We start from the raw sequence: 17,999 nt of genomic DNA, 5'->3' as shown, positions 1-17,999 counted from the left end.
GCAGGGTTCAGCGCTCGCCCCCTCCATGCATTTCCCTTCATCTGCTGCCCCTCGCTGTGGTCAGAGTGGCCCAAAGCATCCTATTGCTTTTAGTATTTGCAAGAGGGATTTGTCTGCTCTGCCCCAGACACAGGGGAGTGAGGGGCTGGGCTGGCTGGGGCCGTGCTTTGGGACTCGGGAGCTGCTGTAGCTCCAGAAATGGGGCTGCACAGCCCCTTGTGCTGAATTGCCCCGAGAGCCTCCAGCTCTGCAAACTCCAAAAGATGTCAGCGTTAAAAAGCACTGCAGTAAAAGCGTGTTAATACTAAGCAGTTACACGGGGAGTAGCCGTTCACCTTGTCCTCCCACCACGTACGTGCGTATAGATCTTGTACAACGGGTTATACCTGCCAGCGAGTGTTTCCGATTAAATTTGTGATTTTCCCCTTCCCAAGGCTACTGATTTACGGCAAGTACTGCAGCCACATGGAGTACGCCCAGACCACGCTCAACCACCTCATCGCGAACAGGGAGGACGTGCGGCAGAAGGTGGAGGTGAGCGCCTGGGGGTGCCGAGGGCTCTCCGGACCCTGCCACAGGTTTGGGAGGGCTGCGGGAGCTGCTGGCACGTTGGAAATGCTGGATTTTGTGAGAGACGGGGGCTGGGGACTGAGCTTGTTTTACCCCAGCTGGGAGCAGAGCTGGGGGGTTTCTTATCCTGGCCCCTGCTTGCTTCTTCCTCTCCCAACCTAAAACCATGCTCTGTCCTTCCTCCCTGGGGTTAAACCAGATGAAAGCATCTGGGCAGCTCTATTTGTGCGCAGGACTGGCTGTGGACCAATTGCTGTCTTGGTAGAAACCCAAAGGCATTGAGCATCCACACGTGGGGACCCAGCTGGCTTCCCAAGATCCCACACAGTGCTGGGGACAGTCAGAGGCAAACCCAAGTCCCCACACAAGTGCCCTGATTTCCCCGCTGCCCTCCTGCCCCAGCACAAAGGCTTGGGGTAAATAGGGGCAGATCCAGGTGCTGAGCAGCTCAAAGGAGCCCCAGAAGGGATGTGCTGTTTAAGCTGCAGTTTTTCTCTAATTTCTGCTTTCGTCTTGATGCTGATCTGCGTTTGCGGGGCTGTCTGTGCGCCTTACCTTGTTGTCTGCAAATGTCCCTTGACTCCTTGTGCAAAAATAGCAACCCAATTTGGGGATAAGGCTGTGCATTCAGTAATTACTTTAAACATCTTCCCCGGATTTTGCATCAAGCTATCAGGGTCCGAGCTGCATGCTCTGCTGAAGGCTTGGTTGCTGTGACATCCCCTTGCTCCTGTGCTTTTCCATGTGCTCCCTCCCTCGAGGCAGCTCAGCTGATCCTCCTGAAGCCACGGAGAGGTCCTGGGCTAGCACAGCCTCATATCCAAACGGGTCTGGATGAAGGTAGCTGTGCAAAACTTCCTGTGATCACATTAGCTTATCTTAATGACTTTAATGCTTATCAGCAAAGCCACAGCAACTGTCTCCGTGCTTGCTCCCAGCCCCTTGCAAATAAAATGCATTAGTTCAAGCCAGTGAGGAGGTGAGTTAAGCTAATGCGTTTCATTTGACATTTCCTGAGGTCTAGGAGCACTCACATGCTCTCCTAATGAGCAGCATCTCATTAAGCTGCAGTAGCTCAGCTGCATGAGAATGCCTGCATTTGAGGGTCCAGCCCCTGTGTGTTATTCCTCGATAACCTCCACGGTGGCGGCCCTGCGAGCAGATCCTCAGCAGAACAGAGGTTACAGAAGCAAAACGTTACAGCTGTGGAACTGTGTGTTTTTTTATTATTGTGGGGTAGTCATTGTTTTCCCTCAGCTACTTCACTCCTGCCTTATCGATTTCTTTAATAGGAATGCACGCTGAAGGTCCAGGATGGGAAATTTAAATTGCAGGATCTGCTGGTGGTTCCAATGCAAAGAGTTTTGAAATACCATCTCCTGCTAAAAGTAAGTGTTTCAGCATTAGCACTTCCCTCCAGCTGCCATCCTCGCTGTAGTATCTTTTGGCATTTACAGTAGAGAAGGAAGCATTGCCAGATGCAGAGTGAGGTTTGTTTTGTTTTTTTTTTTCCCCCCTTTCAAATGAAATAATTACTAGAGCTACTTAACACGACATAATATTTGTGCCGTCTCTTAAAGTATGGTGACCTGGGGTAATTCTGCACTTGTTAGCCACAAGAGGCAGTTAATGAATATCAAATAAGCTTGCATATAATCTGATTATGTGTGAAATTCCTGCCGTCAGCTCCATGTAACGGGTCTCTGCAGCACCAGCAAGTTGGCGCCGTCCCCGTCCCGTGGCCGCAGCACCGATGCGGGCAGCTCCCCCCATGCATCCCCTGCTTTTGTGTTTCAGGAGCTGCTCAGCCACTCGTCAGAGCGCCCAGAGAAGCAGCAGCTGAAGGAGGCTCTGGAGGCGATGCAGGTACGGGTGTGTAGGTGACAAACAGCCCAGCAGCCTGGGAGAAGGCAGCGTCCCCTCCTTTAGGACACGTGTGTGCGTTGGGTGCTGTTTGACGGGATTGCTTCGCAGCACAGCTCTAGTCATCACCGTTATCTTCCTCCCTGAGCGTCTGGGGAAGCTGGTGTTTGTTGACAATGTAGGACTTTTCACTAATTACTGTTGGGGGTAAAGGGGCCGTGCCAAATTGGGCTCTTGGTTTTCTGGTAGGGATCTGGAGGAGCTCCAGCCGTACCTGCAAGCCTGGGGGCACGCCTGGAGTCAGCCCCTGCCTGCACGGTGTCATCCAGGCTGGGGGGCCTGCTCTCCAAGTGTATTTTTTCGAAGAAAATAATGTTTTCAGAAACCTAGACTTCTTGTGGCAAAACCTGGATTTGTTTTAAATTTTTTGAGGAGGTGGAGCTGGGGACTCAACCAAAGGTTTTGTGACTTGGGTACATCCCCTTGGGCACCCCAAATTCACAGCAGGACCATTGCCAGCAGAATCTGATGGGAAGGTGATGGTTGCATCCAGTTTTCCTCTCGTAGAGCACCACGGGATTCATCCCCAGCATCATTCGTGTGCTCTGAGGTCACTTTGTTTGTTTTCTACCTCCGAGCCTCAGCTTTTTTAATGACACTGCATTTCCTGGCAGTTACATAAGGCTGGTGACCTTTTTAGCTGCTATCCCTGCAAGCCAGTGAAGGCAGAGCCGATATGTAGGTCGTCCTAGCCGAGGTTGTGTAAAGGACATTGCATTCCCTCTCCACGATACATGACCGTGGCCTCAGATGAACGCTCTGGGCGAGAGAAGGGAGCCAGGGAAGGGATTCTTCCTCGTGCCACAAATCACCTCTGTCCCCAAAATGTCCTGGCCGATGAGACAAAGTGACAAACCCGGTGACAGCTGTTAAACCCTGCTTATGGCCTCGTAATAACGGCATCCCCCACTACCTCTGCTAATAAATAAATGTACGCAGTCCGGTTGCACTACAGAGTCAGCATTATTTGGAGGAAGCTGAGAGCTTTGTTTGCTTTCCCTGCCCCATCTCCAGGAGAGCGCGGATGCAATTCAGACCGCACAGGGCTCGCCGGGGGCGAAGGAAGCAGAGCAGTTTGATTTTAATTGATTTGTAAACCAAGGCTTAACATACAAGTAATGTTTTTCATCGAGATTCCAGCCTTTCTGTTTCCCGTGCTGGCAGACGCTATTATCCTGCTGTCCCCTCCTGAGAGCTGTGCAGGGGGTGCGTGCCTACAGCTGGAAGCGCATTTCCCAAAGGGCTTCACCTCCCTTTTATTTTGCCCGCGTGGTTGCTAGCACAAGGCAGTGGCAGTTTGCACCAAAAAGCTGCTCGTGGAGGTATTTGGTGCGTGCATTGTCCCTCCACGTGAGCACAGAGCTGAACCCCACGGGACGGGGAGGTGAGGCAGGTTCCCTGGTAAATCCTGCAGACCCGCTCTGCACATTGCTGCCGCTGTTTCGAGCCACCGATGATCCTGGGATTGGGTTTCCCCTTTGCACGTGAGACAGATTTGCTCAGCAGAAGGGAACAAATGCTCTGCTGAACACTCAAGTGCTGACGGAGGATGCCAGCCTGGTTTCATGAGGCTTTTAGTTTTGTCATTCTTCATAACCGTCCCTGCCACTGGCTGGCCTGGGCACTTGGTGATGTTACGAGTATTGTCATGCAGACTTGTGATTATCATCTGTGATTAACCCTTCCTGTGTTGGGAAGCCGGGGAAGGTCTCCCCTGGAGGGTTGTCTTAAAAAATTCCCTGCTCAGATTTAATCCAAAGTGACAGGAACTGTTGTTGAGAACAAGGAGGCTGGGAGCAGATCAGAAGCAAACGGGCATCGAAGATACAGTTGGAAGGATGTGAGAAGTAGTTTCAGTTGAAGGAGCTGGGTTCCCTGTTTGGTGGGTCAAAATTTGGAGAAGCAGGGAATTTTTCAGAGAAGATCAAGCACCATTGAGTGTCTCCGTATTTCTCAAAATAACCTTTTTGTGTGGTTGGAAATCCTGGAGTTCAGAAGCGCTGGATTTAGGGGTGCTATTGTGGGCTGCCAGCAGGGCCAAGTTGCGGCAAGTGCCCTTCCCAGCATCCAAACGTGCATCCAAAGCAGTTATTTTACAAACGTGGATGTTTTGGCAAAGAAGGCTGGCTTGGAGCTTTTTTATCCAGGGCGATGATGGGAATTAAGGTGATGAGAGCTGGGAGTAAAGGGTGCTGCCAGGGCTCGCACCAGGCAAAAGCCGTGTGTTGGGTTTGCCATCGCAGCAGGAGCTGTCTGCCTGCTCCTGTACCACTGGATTAATGCATTGCCCTCTTCTGGGAAATGGGAAAAATTGCAGCAGCTGCCTGGTCGAGCAGTGCCAGCACAGCACAGGGCACAGGGCATGCCCTGGGGTGCTGGGATGGAGCCCAGGGGTGCAGGCAGCGATGCTGGGTGCCAGCATGGGCTCCTTTGCTTCGACTGAAATCGCTGGGTTTTGTTTGTAATTCAGCAGAAATCTGCCAAGCTGCTTTTCCTTTTCTTCTGGTGACGCCTGTGCTCACAACGCCCTGTGCTTTTTGGGTTCTTGCAGAGCTGCTTCTGGTCTCACGCGAGGAAAGGGGAGCAGGGGACACGTGGTGTCTGCTTTAGTGGAGGTGCTAGCTTTGTATGGGAACTAAAAATCAACACTCGCTTTTCTTTTCAGGACTTGGCCATGTACATAAACGAAGTAAAGAGAGACAAAGAGACTTTAAAGAAAATCAGCGAATTTCAGAGTTCTATAGAAAATTTGGTAAGTTGGAAGATTCTCGTCCCCAACTTTAACTAGATCAGGATGAGCATATTTGCTTTTTTGGTGCAGTTCTTACTGAATTCAGTGTGGATATTGCTAAGTTATTTGGGATGTGCTACCCAAGAAAGATCCCTGTGTTTTCACACGGTCCCTGACCATTGACAGTGTTCACACAGAACAGAAATGATTGCTTCATAAAAAAAAATGATGATTTGGGTGTAATACAGGGTGGGTTTTGTTGGTGGTATTACACTGAAAATGTTTCTCCAGGTTTTGCTCATGCTGTTAGTGTAGGGATGACCCAAGAAATCCCCAAATCAACTGTCACCTGCTACCTAAAGTAGCTTTCTTTTGTGGTCGAGGCAACAAAACGCTGGCCTAGACGTTCATGCTCTTGAAAGTGCATCAAGGCCTAATTGGAGGAGGATGGCGTGTACAATATGCACCTAATTCCAAAATCTCAAGCAGCTATTTTAAAGGGAATCTTATCTTCCAAACTCCAGAGGCCTCAAACACATGGTCCCATTACCATGCACCAGCCACCCCCCAGCACTCCTGTGCTTTTAGCCCTGAACGAGCCCATTAATTTAATGTTCAGCAGCAGAGCTGCAGGCTAACGAGCTTTTTCCCCCCATTTGTGGTGGGTCAGCTGCAGGCACAGCTGCTCCGCAGGCCGGCTTTACGCTGGGGTAATGCAATTTGGGGTCTGACACCTGAGATGCTTCAAAAGGGCTGAGGGGGGGAGATGCTGAGCACTGCCCACCCCGAGGGCTTCCGGACGCATGGCAGGTTTGGGTTCTTTAAGCCAAAGGTTTGAAAACGATGAACTTTTAATCGATGATTACTTAACAGAGGGAGGCAAAATGCTTAATTTTCAAGAGAAACCTGCAAAAAAAAATCTCAAGTGGGATCCGGGCTATTGCAGCTCACAGATTTTGATTGAAGCAGTCATGATAATCCAGATCTGTGCGAACAACCAGACGTGGCACACCATAAAAACACAAATGCAAATGGGGGCATTAAGCAGCTCCTTCTCGACTTGCAGCAGGCGGAGAGCAGCTTTGACGTGCAGGAGATGAAATGTTAGCAAAGCGGTGACTCCTGTCTGCAGATCAATCCCACACACGTTCTGCTCGGGTGTTCCCTTTCGCTGCACGGGGCTGGAAGTTGTGGAGTGATTGGTGTTATGTATACAGAGCCCACATGGCACAGCAATGAAATAATTATAGACTGTACACACAGCTGGATAAAATATTTATTTTCCTGACTCGCGGTGACTCTTCATGGTATTTTTCTTTCTGTAAGAAGCACATAAGTGGGCTGATTCATGGGGCTCGGTGGTAGTGCGGCCCTGAGTAGTGTGCAAGCATTTCAAGCTGAAAATCCAACTGATGAGACTATCAGTTGGATTCCAACCTGCCCCAAAATGTCCAGTCCTGGTTCAGGATGGGTATCAAAACTACAGAGCCCTGGCTCCAGTTTTGTAGAAAACCCTGTAAATAAAACTTATTTTGTTGGAATTTTGCTTTCTGGATGCCAAATCTTCCAAAACTACTTTGAGCCCTGCCTTGGGACAGGGTGCTGGTCCTCCTGTGGTCCCCCTCCTGGTGTCAGGGCCATGCTTGGGCTTGGGTTGCCCTTGGCGAGGGTGATCCTGGGCACAGGAGCTGCAGATCTGAGCCCCGCTTTGCTTTCTGCAGCAAGTGAAGCTGGAGGAGTTTGGGAGGCCGAAGATAGACGGCGAGCTGAAGGTCCGCTCCATCGTGAACCACACCAAGCAGGACAGGTGAGCGAGCAGCAGCATCCTCCTAAAAGATAAAAGGAGACCCTTCCCCGAAGTCACTGATTGTCCCTGCTAGGGTGACACAGCCAGCGGAGCTGTTTGGCTACTGCTGCTCTCTGCAGGAAGGGATAGAAAGCACAACTTAAAATTTAAATTTTGAAGGAGAAAAGCAGTCCTCAGAAGTTTCCCCCACCCCAAAACATGCCCTTTGTTTGGCCTCCCCCCTCGCCTCCAGGGCTGCTCTGCAAACAGCTGCTCGGTGACCTGTGCGCTGGGTTAATGCCTCTTGAATTACCTGCACCAGGCACGTGGCCGCCCATCTCCAGATATTTTGTGCCCAATTATTCAATTACTGCCTGGAGTCGCATTGACAGAAAGCACCATCGATGTGGAATTATAGCACAGGGGGAGCATTGAGCTGTGCGGGCTGGGGATGCTCTGCAGAGCTTCCCAAACCCTTTCCCCTGAACGGGGGCCGTAATTTGAGGTCTGACTGGCTCGCTTGTTTGTTTGCTTGCTTTGGGCAGGTATTTATTTTTATTTGATAAAGTGGTGATCGTCTGCAAAAGGAAAGGCTACAATTACGAGCTGAAAGAAATTATCGAGCTGTTCTTCCACAAGATGACGGACGACCCTATGAACAACAAGGACATTAAGAAGGTAGGTGGACTGGGGATTAGCTCTGCTGGAGAGCTTTGTGGAGCTGTTTGGGGCCACTCCTTGGGCAGCACATTTCCAGCAGCCTTTTAAAATAGAATCAGAGCTCGCAAAATGCTGGAACATAAAGGCTCGGCTTTCAGGGCAGCCTTACAGAGAGTTGGGAAATGCTTACAAAGGTGGGGTTGGGCTTGATCCTTTGACCTCCAGCCTTGGAAAACAGCCCTGGAGAGGCTGGGATGGTTTGCCAGGAGGGAGAGAAAGCAGCTCCTGGCAGCAAGGGTCGGCAGAGAGTGGGGCAGGGAGGGAAGGTCCCTGGCAAGGCAATGCCAGCGCTGCCACCAGCCTGCCAAAATCAGCACTTGGCAAAGGAACATCATTTTGCCAGTGGTTTGGGGCTTAGCCTGCGGCCATGGAGGAAAACCTCCTCCCAGGTACCAGTTAGTTAATCCACCAAGGCGCGATGCAGGGAGGTGTTGTACGGATGGGAGCAGTGGCTGTCGGGTGAGAATAGCTGATGTTGCCACTTGGGTGCTGAAGAAATGCTGTTAGCTTTGTGTTTTACTGAAATATGTTTCCACTTTGCTCTCCTATGCTTTCTAGTCTCATGGAAAAATGGTAAGCAAAGCACACAATTTTCTCTCGTGTTTCTCTGTGCAGTGTTGTAACGAGACAGGCAGAGCATATGGACATTGGGCAGGTCAGATGTTCCTCCTGGGCTGTCAGGGAGAGGAGTAATGGCTGGGGAGGATCCACTGAAGCAGAAAAATCCAGGTTCTCTCATCTGCCACCGTAAAATCCCGTTTGGCCCTAGCGCACAGTGCAGAGCTGATTCAGGCATCGTTAGCTGTAATGTGTTGTAGAGATAAAGAGCTGTTCTTCCTTCTTCCCTGCTGTTATCCACACAAAGGTGCTGTAGTCCTTCAGGAACAGGGAAAGGGGCAGGAATTAAGAGTAATTCTTGAGAAGCCTGGATAAAAGTGTGCCGTGTCTTGTTGCTCTGCTGCTGTGAGAGCAGCGGTTCAGTCAGTTCTCTCGTTTCCTCTTGCAGTGGTCCTATGGCTTCTACCTAATCCACCTCCAAGGAAAGCAGGGCTTCCAGTTCTTCTGCAAGACAGAGGAAATGAAGAGGAAGTGGATGGAGCAGTTTGAGATGGCAATGTGAGCGCCCGGCACGGGGGGGGAAGGTGTCTGGGGCTTGCTGATTGTCAGAGACCAGCTCCGACAGCCGAGCCTGTGATGGGGCGGTTCACGGGGGCTTGCAGGATGGGTCTCTGATTAAAAGGAGTTTGGGCCCAGCACAAAATCACCTGCCCCGAGTGTTTGCACCAAAGCATTTCCAAATTTTGTCCAAAATGCAAACACCTCCTGCTGCGAGAGGCCCTGGGGGCAGGTCAGTAACCCCCAGCCCTTCCCCTCAGGTCCAACATAAAGCCAGAGAAAGCCAACGCAAATCACCACAGCTTTCAGATGTACACGTTTGAGAAGACTACCAACTGCAAAGCGTGCAAGATGTTCCTCAGGTGAGCCACATCCTCCTGGCTTTTCTGCCTCTGCACTCAAACACGGAAGCAGGTCTCGGAGCTGGGGCTGAATTAAGGCTTTGTGACTTCTTTTATTTTTTTCGTTTTGCACAGAGGAACGTTCTACCAGGGCTATCTCTGCCCGAAATGTGGAGCTGGTGCTCATAAGGAGTGCTTGGAAATCATTCCTCCCTGCAAGATCGGTGAGTTATTTGTCAGCATTGGCAGCTTCTGGCAAGGAGGTGAATGTATGCCATGATCCCAAAGGTCTTCCCGAGACAGCTCCGTCAGCTGTTTGTTTTAACACCTACCAAAATCTGAGGATGCTGCCAGCCACTTCTCAGGGCTACAGTTCATAAAGGCTGATGGTTTTAAACACAAACAAAACACCAAAAATCAAACAGTCCCATCCCTGCATGGCCACAAATCACAGGAACTCTGTGCGCTGTGGGGTGCACATGGGGTGAGGAAAGGCCTTTAAGGGGGCTGGCCGATGACTTTTCCATCTGAAAACATTGGTTGGTGCACGCAGGAGTGAGCTCTGCAGCGTTCATGCTTTTGGTGAGGGGGAGAAGCCTCCAGACCCTGTAGTGCTGGGGTGTGGGAGGCAGAAATCCCTGTCCCCGAGCTAATCTGGGCAGATCTTTGGTGCTCCTGTGACCAAAGCTCAGCACTGGAGCTTTGTGGCGGGGAGGATGTGGGGGATTTTCGTGGAGCAGCATCGGAAGGGGTTTGGGAGGGGAATGGAGAAGAAATGAAATTTCAAAACTTTTGGTGCAAGTGAGAAAACGGCCAGGCCAGCTCCGGCCCCTCTCGTCTCTTGCCACCAGGCCCTGAGCCAAGCAGTGGCCCCAGCCCCTGCCTGGCTCTCCTTTGGTTCTGGCCAGGTGTTGATGCCACTTTATGAATTCTCATGGCACCAAGAGAAGTAAGGGGTTTATGGCCTGTTAAATTAACCACCTGTTTCAACATGTCTCTTGCAGGTTCTTCAGCAGAGCAGGTACGTTGCTCAGTGCCCCTTTTCCCTCTCTGCATGGGGCAGGCCCATGTTCTCACCTGGTCTGGGCACGGGCAGCTCCTGGGGGGGCACAGCGCCAATCTCGGGGGTCCCAAGCACTCTGGGGACAGGACTGGGGACTGACGGCTAAAACTGGACTGGTTTACACAGCACCGTGGGCCTTGGGAGGTGCCAGCACCTGGTTTCACATCGCCTTGTCTTTAACTGGGGAGAGCTGGGGCTGCTGTGTCCTCACGGGGGCTTTTTCTTCTCTCTTTGCAGGATTTGCTGAGTGCTGGACCCGGTAAGGGCATTGCTGTATTGCAAGAGGGCATCTTGGTGGTAGCTGAAGGTGTCACCGAGGCTTGAGCACATGGGGTGGGGAAAGCTTCTGGGAACGGAGCTTTGGGATCCCAGGCAGTGGGATGGGATGGGACGGGACAGAACGGGATGTCTGGGGCTCTCCTCCTGCCCTCCAAAGCTGCACTTACTGCCAGGTCTCCTCCCTGTGCTCGGCCCCTAACCCACCAGGGAAGAGCTTCCACCCTGTAAATAACTCCCTGTCCCAGAGAGAGAGGAGGAGAGCTTGGCGAACCTGTGCCAGATCTTCCTCCAAAGCAAACCACAGTGGCACTGGTGGTGACAGGGGAACATCCTCCCACCCACGTGGGATGCACAGCCCCAGGCACTGCCCTCAGATGAGACTGTTAGTCGGGATGCTTGCTGCAACTTTATTCATATATTTGTTTATTTTATTTTCCTTCACTTCACACTAACCTGGACGGGGAGCCCTGGGCCCACCCTGCCCGTGCTCTGTCTCAAAGGAGAAGGAACAGTTTGTTTTTGTGCTTTTCCTGTTGAAAGGAAAGCCAAGCCTGGCAAAAAGAAACTTGAATCAAATTGCTGGTTTGGAAACACAGTGCAAAAGCACAGAGCTCTCTCTGGGCAGGGAGAGGCAGCTGGCGGCAGAGGTGGGGGAGCATTTTGAAGATAAACACTGTGGTTTTCGTGCAGTTTGTGAAGCTTATTTAATCTGCTGGTGTTTGCAAGACAACTGGACTTTGGCTGCAAGCTCCCAGGGACAGAGAGGTGCTCGGGTCCCAGGTCCTACAGAAATCCAGTGCAGGACGCCTGTTTGCAAGCATTTTGCAAGCGTTTTGTGGTCACGGGCATCGCTGCTGGACCTGGCAAGGTTCAGTGCTGACCGGGCATTGCCTGTTGAGAGCCTGTCTGCGACAGCAAAGTTCAAACCTGGGTGCAGGGTTTGGAGTTGGAGCTTTGGCTTGGCTCAGTCCCTCGCTGGCTTGTTTTCACTCACTGAACTCGGTCATCCATGTAACTTTAGGAGCCAATACTGTTTGCTGTGGGTGCTGATCCCTTTTGTTTTCATGCTTTCTGTCCCAAATTCCTGTCTGCTGGTGCCGTTAGATTTGTGGTTTACGGATAAGGAACAGCAGACAGCAGGGGGGTTATTGCAGTTTTGTTTTTTCTTAGCAGGGACTTAGCAGGAAACTGCTTTGTGTCTCTCCTCCCAGGTCCCAAAATGGTGGCAGTACAGAATTACCACGGGAACCCAGCGCCACCCGGCAAACCGGTGCTGACATTTCAGATTGGGGACGTGATCGAGCTGCTGAGGGGGGACCCAGACTCGCCGTGGTGGGAGGTGAGGGCCCTTTCCTCGCTGAGCTCTCAGCAAGTTTCAAACTGGTGTCACCTGCATCGTCCCTTCCCTTTGTCACCTTTCCCGTACTGTGGGGCCGGGCTGGGTCCACGGCAGCTGCAGTGGGGTCTGTCCCCAGCCCTGCACAGCAGAATCCTTGCTCCTCTGCCCATCCCCAGCTGATTTGCATCTTCTGTGTTCTGCAGGGGCGGCTGCTGCAGACGAAGAAGTCGGGTTACTTCCCCAGCTCGTCAGTAAAGCCCTGCCCTGTGGACGCGAGGGTATGTGCTAAGCCAGGAGCACCTGCAGGGGCTACGGTTGGGTGGCAGGGGAACTTCTGTTGCACTTTGGGAGACAAGAGATGCCCCAACAAGGCCTTTGGCTCTCCCCAGCCCATCCCAGTGGGATTTTTGATCCCAATTCCTGCCCTGCAGTGAGCCCATGGTGCCACCTCAGGAGCCTCATATCAGCTGCAGTGCAAGAGAACTGCCCCGCACTATGTTCAGTAGTGCTGTCAGGCACTTCCAAATTTAAAAAAGGCTCAGATAACAAAAAATGCAGTGTGCTCATCACAGGTGTTTTGGGCAGGGAGGGTGGCTTGGCTGTAACACTGCCCTCGCAGTAACGAGCAGTGCTCTCTTTGCAGCCTCCCAACAGCCGGCCACCATCCCGGGAGATCGACTACACGGCGTACCCGTGGTGAGTCCCCCTGAAAGCCAAAAAGATGCGTTGGCTTTGCTTTTTAGTTGTTGCTCCATCACAAACCCACTCTGACACGGAGCCGAGTACATGTTGCAGATGCTTTGTGTCCTGTCACAGTTGCACTGGTTCCAGGCACTGAAACCCACAGCGCCTGTGGGGATTTCATCACTGATGGAGAGGGACAAAAGGAGAGATTCTGCTCTTTCTTCCTCCTTGTGTTTGTTTTTTTTTCTGAGCCCAGAAAATGATATGGGGAGGGAAGAAGAAATTCCCACCTTGTCAGGAGAGGTTGTGCTTCCCTTTCTGCCTGCTTCTTCCTGCTGGCTCCATCCAGGCTTTCAAGTTCATGAGTCTAAATTAGCATGAGTTTAAATTATCCGCAGCTCCCGCTGAAACCTGGAGAACAATTCCCAAGCAGTGGGATTTTCTAGGTGCCCTGGGAACAGGGGGGAATTCAAAGGGCATCGCTCATTGCTCTGCTCAGTGGTAGCTTCTTATCTCTGGGCACTTCTGTTTCTGCTTGTGGAGGTTCAGACGAGACCCCTTTTTCTACTTGCCCAACCTTCACACCTTTAAAAGACCCTCACACCTTTAAAAGGGATGCACCTTTTGCCTACAACATGCCATTGCTCGAAGGAAGCACTATCCTGGGAGGCGATTTGCTTTGGAAGCAGGGTGCTGCGCGGGGCGGCGCGGGGGCTTCACGGGGGCTTTGCAGGGTGCTCAGCACAGGTCTCAGCACCTCGGGCTCAGGTTCGCAGGGAACATGGAGCGGCAGCAGACGGACAACCTGCTGAAGGCCCACGTCAGCGGCACCTACCTGATCCGGGAGCGGCCAGCCGAGGCCGAGCGCTTTGCCATCAGCATTAAGTGAGTGCGAGCTACCAGGACGGACGGGGTCGGAGCACGAGCGTGCGTTTTCTTAAACGTCTTCGCCTCCTGTCGCAGGTTCAATGAGGAAGTGAAGCACATCAAGGTGGTGGAGAAGGACAACTGGATTCACATCACGGAAGCCAAGAAGTTCGAAAGCCTGCTGGTATGTCCTTGAGGCCCCTGGGGCCGTGCGGCAGGCTGCTGCCAGTTGTGCAGAGCATCGCCCGGCCAAGTGCCCCCCGTCCTTTGCAGGAGCTGGTTGAGTACTACCAGAGCCACTCGCTCAAGGAGAGCTTCAAACAGCTGGACACAACGCTAAAATACCCCTATAAATCCCGGGAACGCTCTACCTCCAGAACCTTCACCCGCTCTCCAGGTAAGACTCGGCTCCCCCAGCAGGCATCGTCATGCTCCTGATGGAAATCCTCGCGGGCACGGTCTGAGCAAGGGGGTTACAGCTGCAGCCCCCCAGGCAGTGTTTTAGCTGCTTTCCCCCTCGTGGTTTCCCACACCATTTTAAGCACCATTTGGTGCAGCGTGAGCACACTGGGTCCTGCCTGTCATGGTCAGACACGGTGTGAGCTGTGGGCTGTGTCACGGCGTGCGTGTGTTTTGGTGGCTCTGGTTTCACTGTCACTTCTGGTTTGAGTCCCAGAGGGACTCCTATAGTGGGGCTGGTGGGAGAAACAGCAAGTCTGCCAGCCAAAGAAACATCAAAGTAAACGGAAAGCAAAATTTGCACTATTGAAAAATGTTTTGTGTGAAGGCTTGAGAGTAGAAACTACTTCACAGGGAAAAAAATATTATTTTAAAACTTTTTCCATGATGTATTTTAAAAAGAATACCAATGGAAAATAGTTTTAGAAAGTTGATTAAGTATCTTTTCCAATCAAATACACCCCTAGGCTGAGGGCTGTGGTCAGATCTGCCACCAGCTGTCCCAGCTTCAAGCCTGCGCTCGAGACCTGCTGCATGCTTTGCCCTGTATCTCTCCGTCGGCTTTTACAGCATTGTGCATTACAATTTATTTATTTTTTTTTAATTTCCCTTTTAATGCGTGTTCTGCATCTTTCTGTTTCTCTCTAACCTCTTTGCAGCCTCCTGCGCTTCCTACAACTTTTCTTTTCTCAGTCCTCAGGGCCTCAACTTTTCTTCTCAGAGCTCCTCCAGTCCCTTCTGGTCAGGTACCAGCGCCTCTCCCCCCGGAGAGACCTGCAGCATCCCCAGCTTGAAAGCCATCGCAGCGCGACCTGCCTGGTCCCTGCAGTCCCTCTGCCACCCCTCCAGCCACCTGCAGGCAGTTCAGGGGGTCCCCAGCACTGCCCTGCCAGGGACACAGCCTGGAAACACGTTATAATTAACCAAGATTTTTCTGGAAGCAAAATGCGCTCCCCCTCTCCCCAAAATTAACTCAGGGAGAAGATGGAGTTGTTGCTAATGAGAAAGGGGATTTAAATTAATGAAAAACAACTCTAGCGCATTGGGATCTCATGATGTACTTCAAGCTCGACCTGCTAATCCTTTGTGTTTCACCGAATGAGCATCGGCATCTCACCATCTTTCAGCCTGGTTTTCCTTGCTGTGCAAGGAGAGCACCTCAATGTCCAGCAGCTTTTGAGCTCTGGGATCTCAGCCTGCTCAGGGGCTCCGTGCCAAAGAGATGGGGAACCTGGGCTGTCAAATGTTCTGTGGCTTCAGCTCCCTACGGAGAGTGCAGTGGAGCTCTGGCCTTAAATTACAGAGCAGTGTCTTCCTCCCTATTTATCAGGGATCAGAGCAAAAATGGGTCCTCTTTATGCTTTTACCTTTCAGCATGTTCTTTAGGCTAGGCAGGGAAAACCATCTGCAGAGCCAGATGTGCTTTCCTTAATGCTGTGTTTGGGAAGAACACAACTTTTCAAGGTATTAAAAAGTAACTGGGAATTTAGGATGCTTAAACTGCATAAAAAGTATTGCAGAAGTGAATTTTTGCAGAAATGGGCTCTGAGCAAGCTCCTGATGAAAGAGTTCAAAGCTGTCGTGACTCTTGCTCCAGCCTGGCAGGGATGAACGAGCCCTCCAGTGATTGCACATTGTGTGTCTGGACCGCCTCCATCACCATCCTCATCTCTGTCCATCCCGAGAGCTGAAAATCTGGGCAAAGCTTTCCCTCAAACTTAGTTCAACCTTGGTTTGCAAACTTCTTAAAATTTAAATTAACTGTGACAAATCCTGGGACAAAAAGGGCTGCTTCACCAACACCTGATGTACCTTCAAGGTGTTTTTTTCTTTTCTTTTCTTTTTGCAAACTCCCCAGAATGTGCATTTTTCCCCTCCTTTGCTTGCCCTGCAGTGATGGGACCCATCCTGTCCCTCCCACCCTTGCCCTCCAGCCTTCCTTTCCCCTGCCCAGGTGCCAGGGCAGGGAAGCCGAGCGCTGCCCCTGCTCTTCCCCGGTCCCCTGCTGTTCTTCTGTGCACAGGGCTCCATCTCTCTTCCCCTCTGCCCCACGTTTCCCTGCCTGAAGCGATGGAGATCCACCACTCAGCATCTCCAGGAGATCCCAATAAATCAGTTTTTCGAAGTGGTTCAAACACCAGCGGGCTTGGCCAAATCTCCTTCTGACAGGGTGGTCCCATCAGGTGTGGGGAGCTGTGTGGCACCCAGACCTGGTGTAAATGGTGGAAAAGGATTTTTTTTGTGGTTTCATCATTAATCATTATATATTCCGATGCAATATTTCCTCACGCCACCTCCTTCCCTTCTCAGAAATGCCCCTTACCCTAGCAATCCCTACCAAGGGGTCCCAGCCCCTCGTGGGCAGCCGGAGGGGGCTATCCTTGCTCACACCCCAGGGCTCTACATCCCCAGCAGGATTCAGTTCACCCCTGACTGCCCCAATCTGACCAGTTCGGATGAGACCAGAGCCGATCCGAGTCGCGGCACTGCAACGGGAGCCGGTGCCGCGATGGAAAACCCAGGTTGAACCCCACCGAGCTTTCCCCAGGCTTCGGCTGCTTGGTGGGGTTGCTGCTGACGTTTTGCTCTGTCCCCTCGCAGTGTTCACCCCTCGGGTCATAGGGACGGCGGTGGCACGCTACAACTTCGCGGCGCGGGACATGCGGGAGCTGTCGCTGCGAGAGGGCGACGTGGTGAAGATCTACAGCAGGATCGGCGGCGACCAGGGCTGGTGGAAGGGGGAGACCAATGGAAGAGTAAGCGCAGCTGGTGTCTTGTCCCTTTTCTCACCGTGTGGTCCGGGGGATGTCCAGATCTGCTCTTCCCCAAGCCTGCGTTTGGGGAATTAACGCAGGAGTGGTTCTGTGAGGGGAAGGTTCAGCAGCCTGGGGAAAGGCTGCAGGTTTGCACCGGTGTCCCACAGGGATCACAGCACTGGGGACATGTTCCTGACATCTTTATTGCAGCCATGTACAGCTGCTAGCTGTGGGTCACCGTGCAAGCTTTGGGAATGGCTGCACCACCTCCCCATCACCACTAAACATCAGAGGGTCTGACGCAGGGATGGGGCTGTGTCCAGCACCGTGCAAAAAACTCTTTGGGAACGCCGCATGGTGGCACCAGAACCGTTCCTGGAGATGGGACACGAGCCTCCCGACTCCTCAGCTCACCTCTCCGTCTCCCCCGCAGGTTGGCTGGTTCCCCTCAACGTACGTGGAAGAGGAAGGGGTGCAATGATTGCGGGGATGCCTGCTGGAAAGTCGTCGAGCGCCCAGAGCGAGCCGCCGCAGCCCGTGCACGGTCGTCCCGGCCCCCAGGCTCCACGTGCGGCGCGGTGGGACTCCTGCCAGGACTGCCGAGAGCGCCGCCGCTCCTCGCAGACTCTTTAGCGACCAGTTCCTCTGTACAGTGTGTGTGCGTGTGTGTGTGCGGGCCTGGGGGGTGCCGCTGGCCCCGGCCGTGCGACGTGTATAGAAGACGGGTGGTCGGGGGGGGGGTAACGCACGCGGAGCAGCTGCAGAAGTCCCGGGAAAGCCGCACGCCCCTGCATGGACGGAGCTGAGAGACTCTGTGCTTGTCCCTCTCCCCGGGATGGTGTCCAGACCTGTGTTCCTACAAGTGTTTTAAAGCCCACCGTGGTGGCGGTGGGAGGAGAAGCTGAAGGCCTGGGGGTGCAGAGGTGGGCGCACGGGGGGCCGGGGCGGAGGGGGTGGCTCGGCCGTCCTGCCCTGCGCTGCCTCGGTGCTGCACATCAGGATGGCACCCGAGGGAGCAAAGCAGGGACACCCTGCTCAGGACGAGGAGCAGCTTCTGTTCGTCTCTGGAGGATGCCAGCTGTGAACCAAGGAGCGCGGCCGGACCTCGGATGTAGGCTGGAAGCAGACCCTCAGGTCAGAGCAGGAGGGCACGGAGCCTTGCGGGCTGCCCAAGCCCCTTTGTGCACAGCTCCCTCAGCCCCCCCGCCTTGCTGAGGATGGAGGGGGCAGCCCAGGGTGCTGAGCGGCTCCCAGGAGGGCTCGGCACGTTGCAGGACTGGAGGCATGCCTTGCCACAAAATAGTTTTGGAGGCCACCGGGCGAGCGGGAGCACCCCTACAAGGTCCATTCTCCTGGCAGCCATTT

General features: G+C 52.8%; 1 protein-coding gene across 5 annotated transcripts in view; it reads left to right on the top strand.

The window, feature by feature from the left end:
- Window positions 1–17,543, top strand: part of VAV2 (vav guanine nucleotide exchange factor 2) — a 120,593-nt gene extending 103,050 nt beyond the window's left edge. For 2 of the 5 annotated variants that reach the window (XM_032200266.1, XM_032200265.1), the window contains 20 exons: window positions 435–534; window positions 1,863–1,958; window positions 2,368–2,436; window positions 5,159–5,245; window positions 6,946–7,031; window positions 7,556–7,688; window positions 8,289–8,303; window positions 8,737–8,846; window positions 9,107–9,208; window positions 9,323–9,411; window positions 10,192–10,208; window positions 10,488–10,509; window positions 11,741–11,868; window positions 12,072–12,146; window positions 12,512–12,564; window positions 13,321–13,437; window positions 13,516–13,603; window positions 13,693–13,816; window positions 16,480–16,634; window positions 17,068–17,543. In XM_032200266.1, the coding sequence (XP_032056157.1) occupies window positions 435–534; window positions 1,863–1,958; window positions 2,368–2,436; window positions 5,159–5,245; window positions 6,946–7,031; window positions 7,556–7,688; window positions 8,289–8,303; window positions 8,737–8,846; window positions 9,107–9,208; window positions 9,323–9,411; window positions 10,192–10,208; window positions 10,488–10,509; window positions 11,741–11,868; window positions 12,072–12,146; window positions 12,512–12,564; window positions 13,321–13,437; window positions 13,516–13,603; window positions 13,693–13,816; window positions 16,480–16,634; window positions 17,068–17,115 (1,714 nt within the window). In that variant the 3' untranslated portion in view covers window positions 17,116–17,543. Of the gene's footprint in view, window positions 1–434; window positions 535–1,862; window positions 1,959–2,367; window positions 2,437–5,158; window positions 5,246–6,945; window positions 7,032–7,555; window positions 7,689–8,288; window positions 8,304–8,736; window positions 8,847–9,106; window positions 9,209–9,322; window positions 9,412–10,191; window positions 10,209–10,487; window positions 10,510–11,740; window positions 11,869–12,071; window positions 12,147–12,511; window positions 12,565–13,320; window positions 13,438–13,515; window positions 13,604–13,692; window positions 13,817–14,537; window positions 14,625–16,479; window positions 16,635–17,067 lie in introns of all 5 variants that reach the window. The other 3 variants (XM_032200268.1, XM_032200267.1, XM_032200269.1) reach the window with 2 other exon arrangements.
- Window positions 17,544–17,999: the final 456 nt, after the last annotated feature.

Source organism: Aythya fuligula, chromosome 19, assembly GCF_009819795.1.
Source record: "Aythya fuligula isolate bAytFul2 chromosome 19, bAytFul2.pri, whole genome shotgun sequence".
NCBI lineage: Eukaryota > Metazoa > Chordata > Aves > Anseriformes > Anatidae > Aythya > Aythya fuligula.
This window is presented reverse-complemented; position numbering and strand designations above follow the sequence as displayed.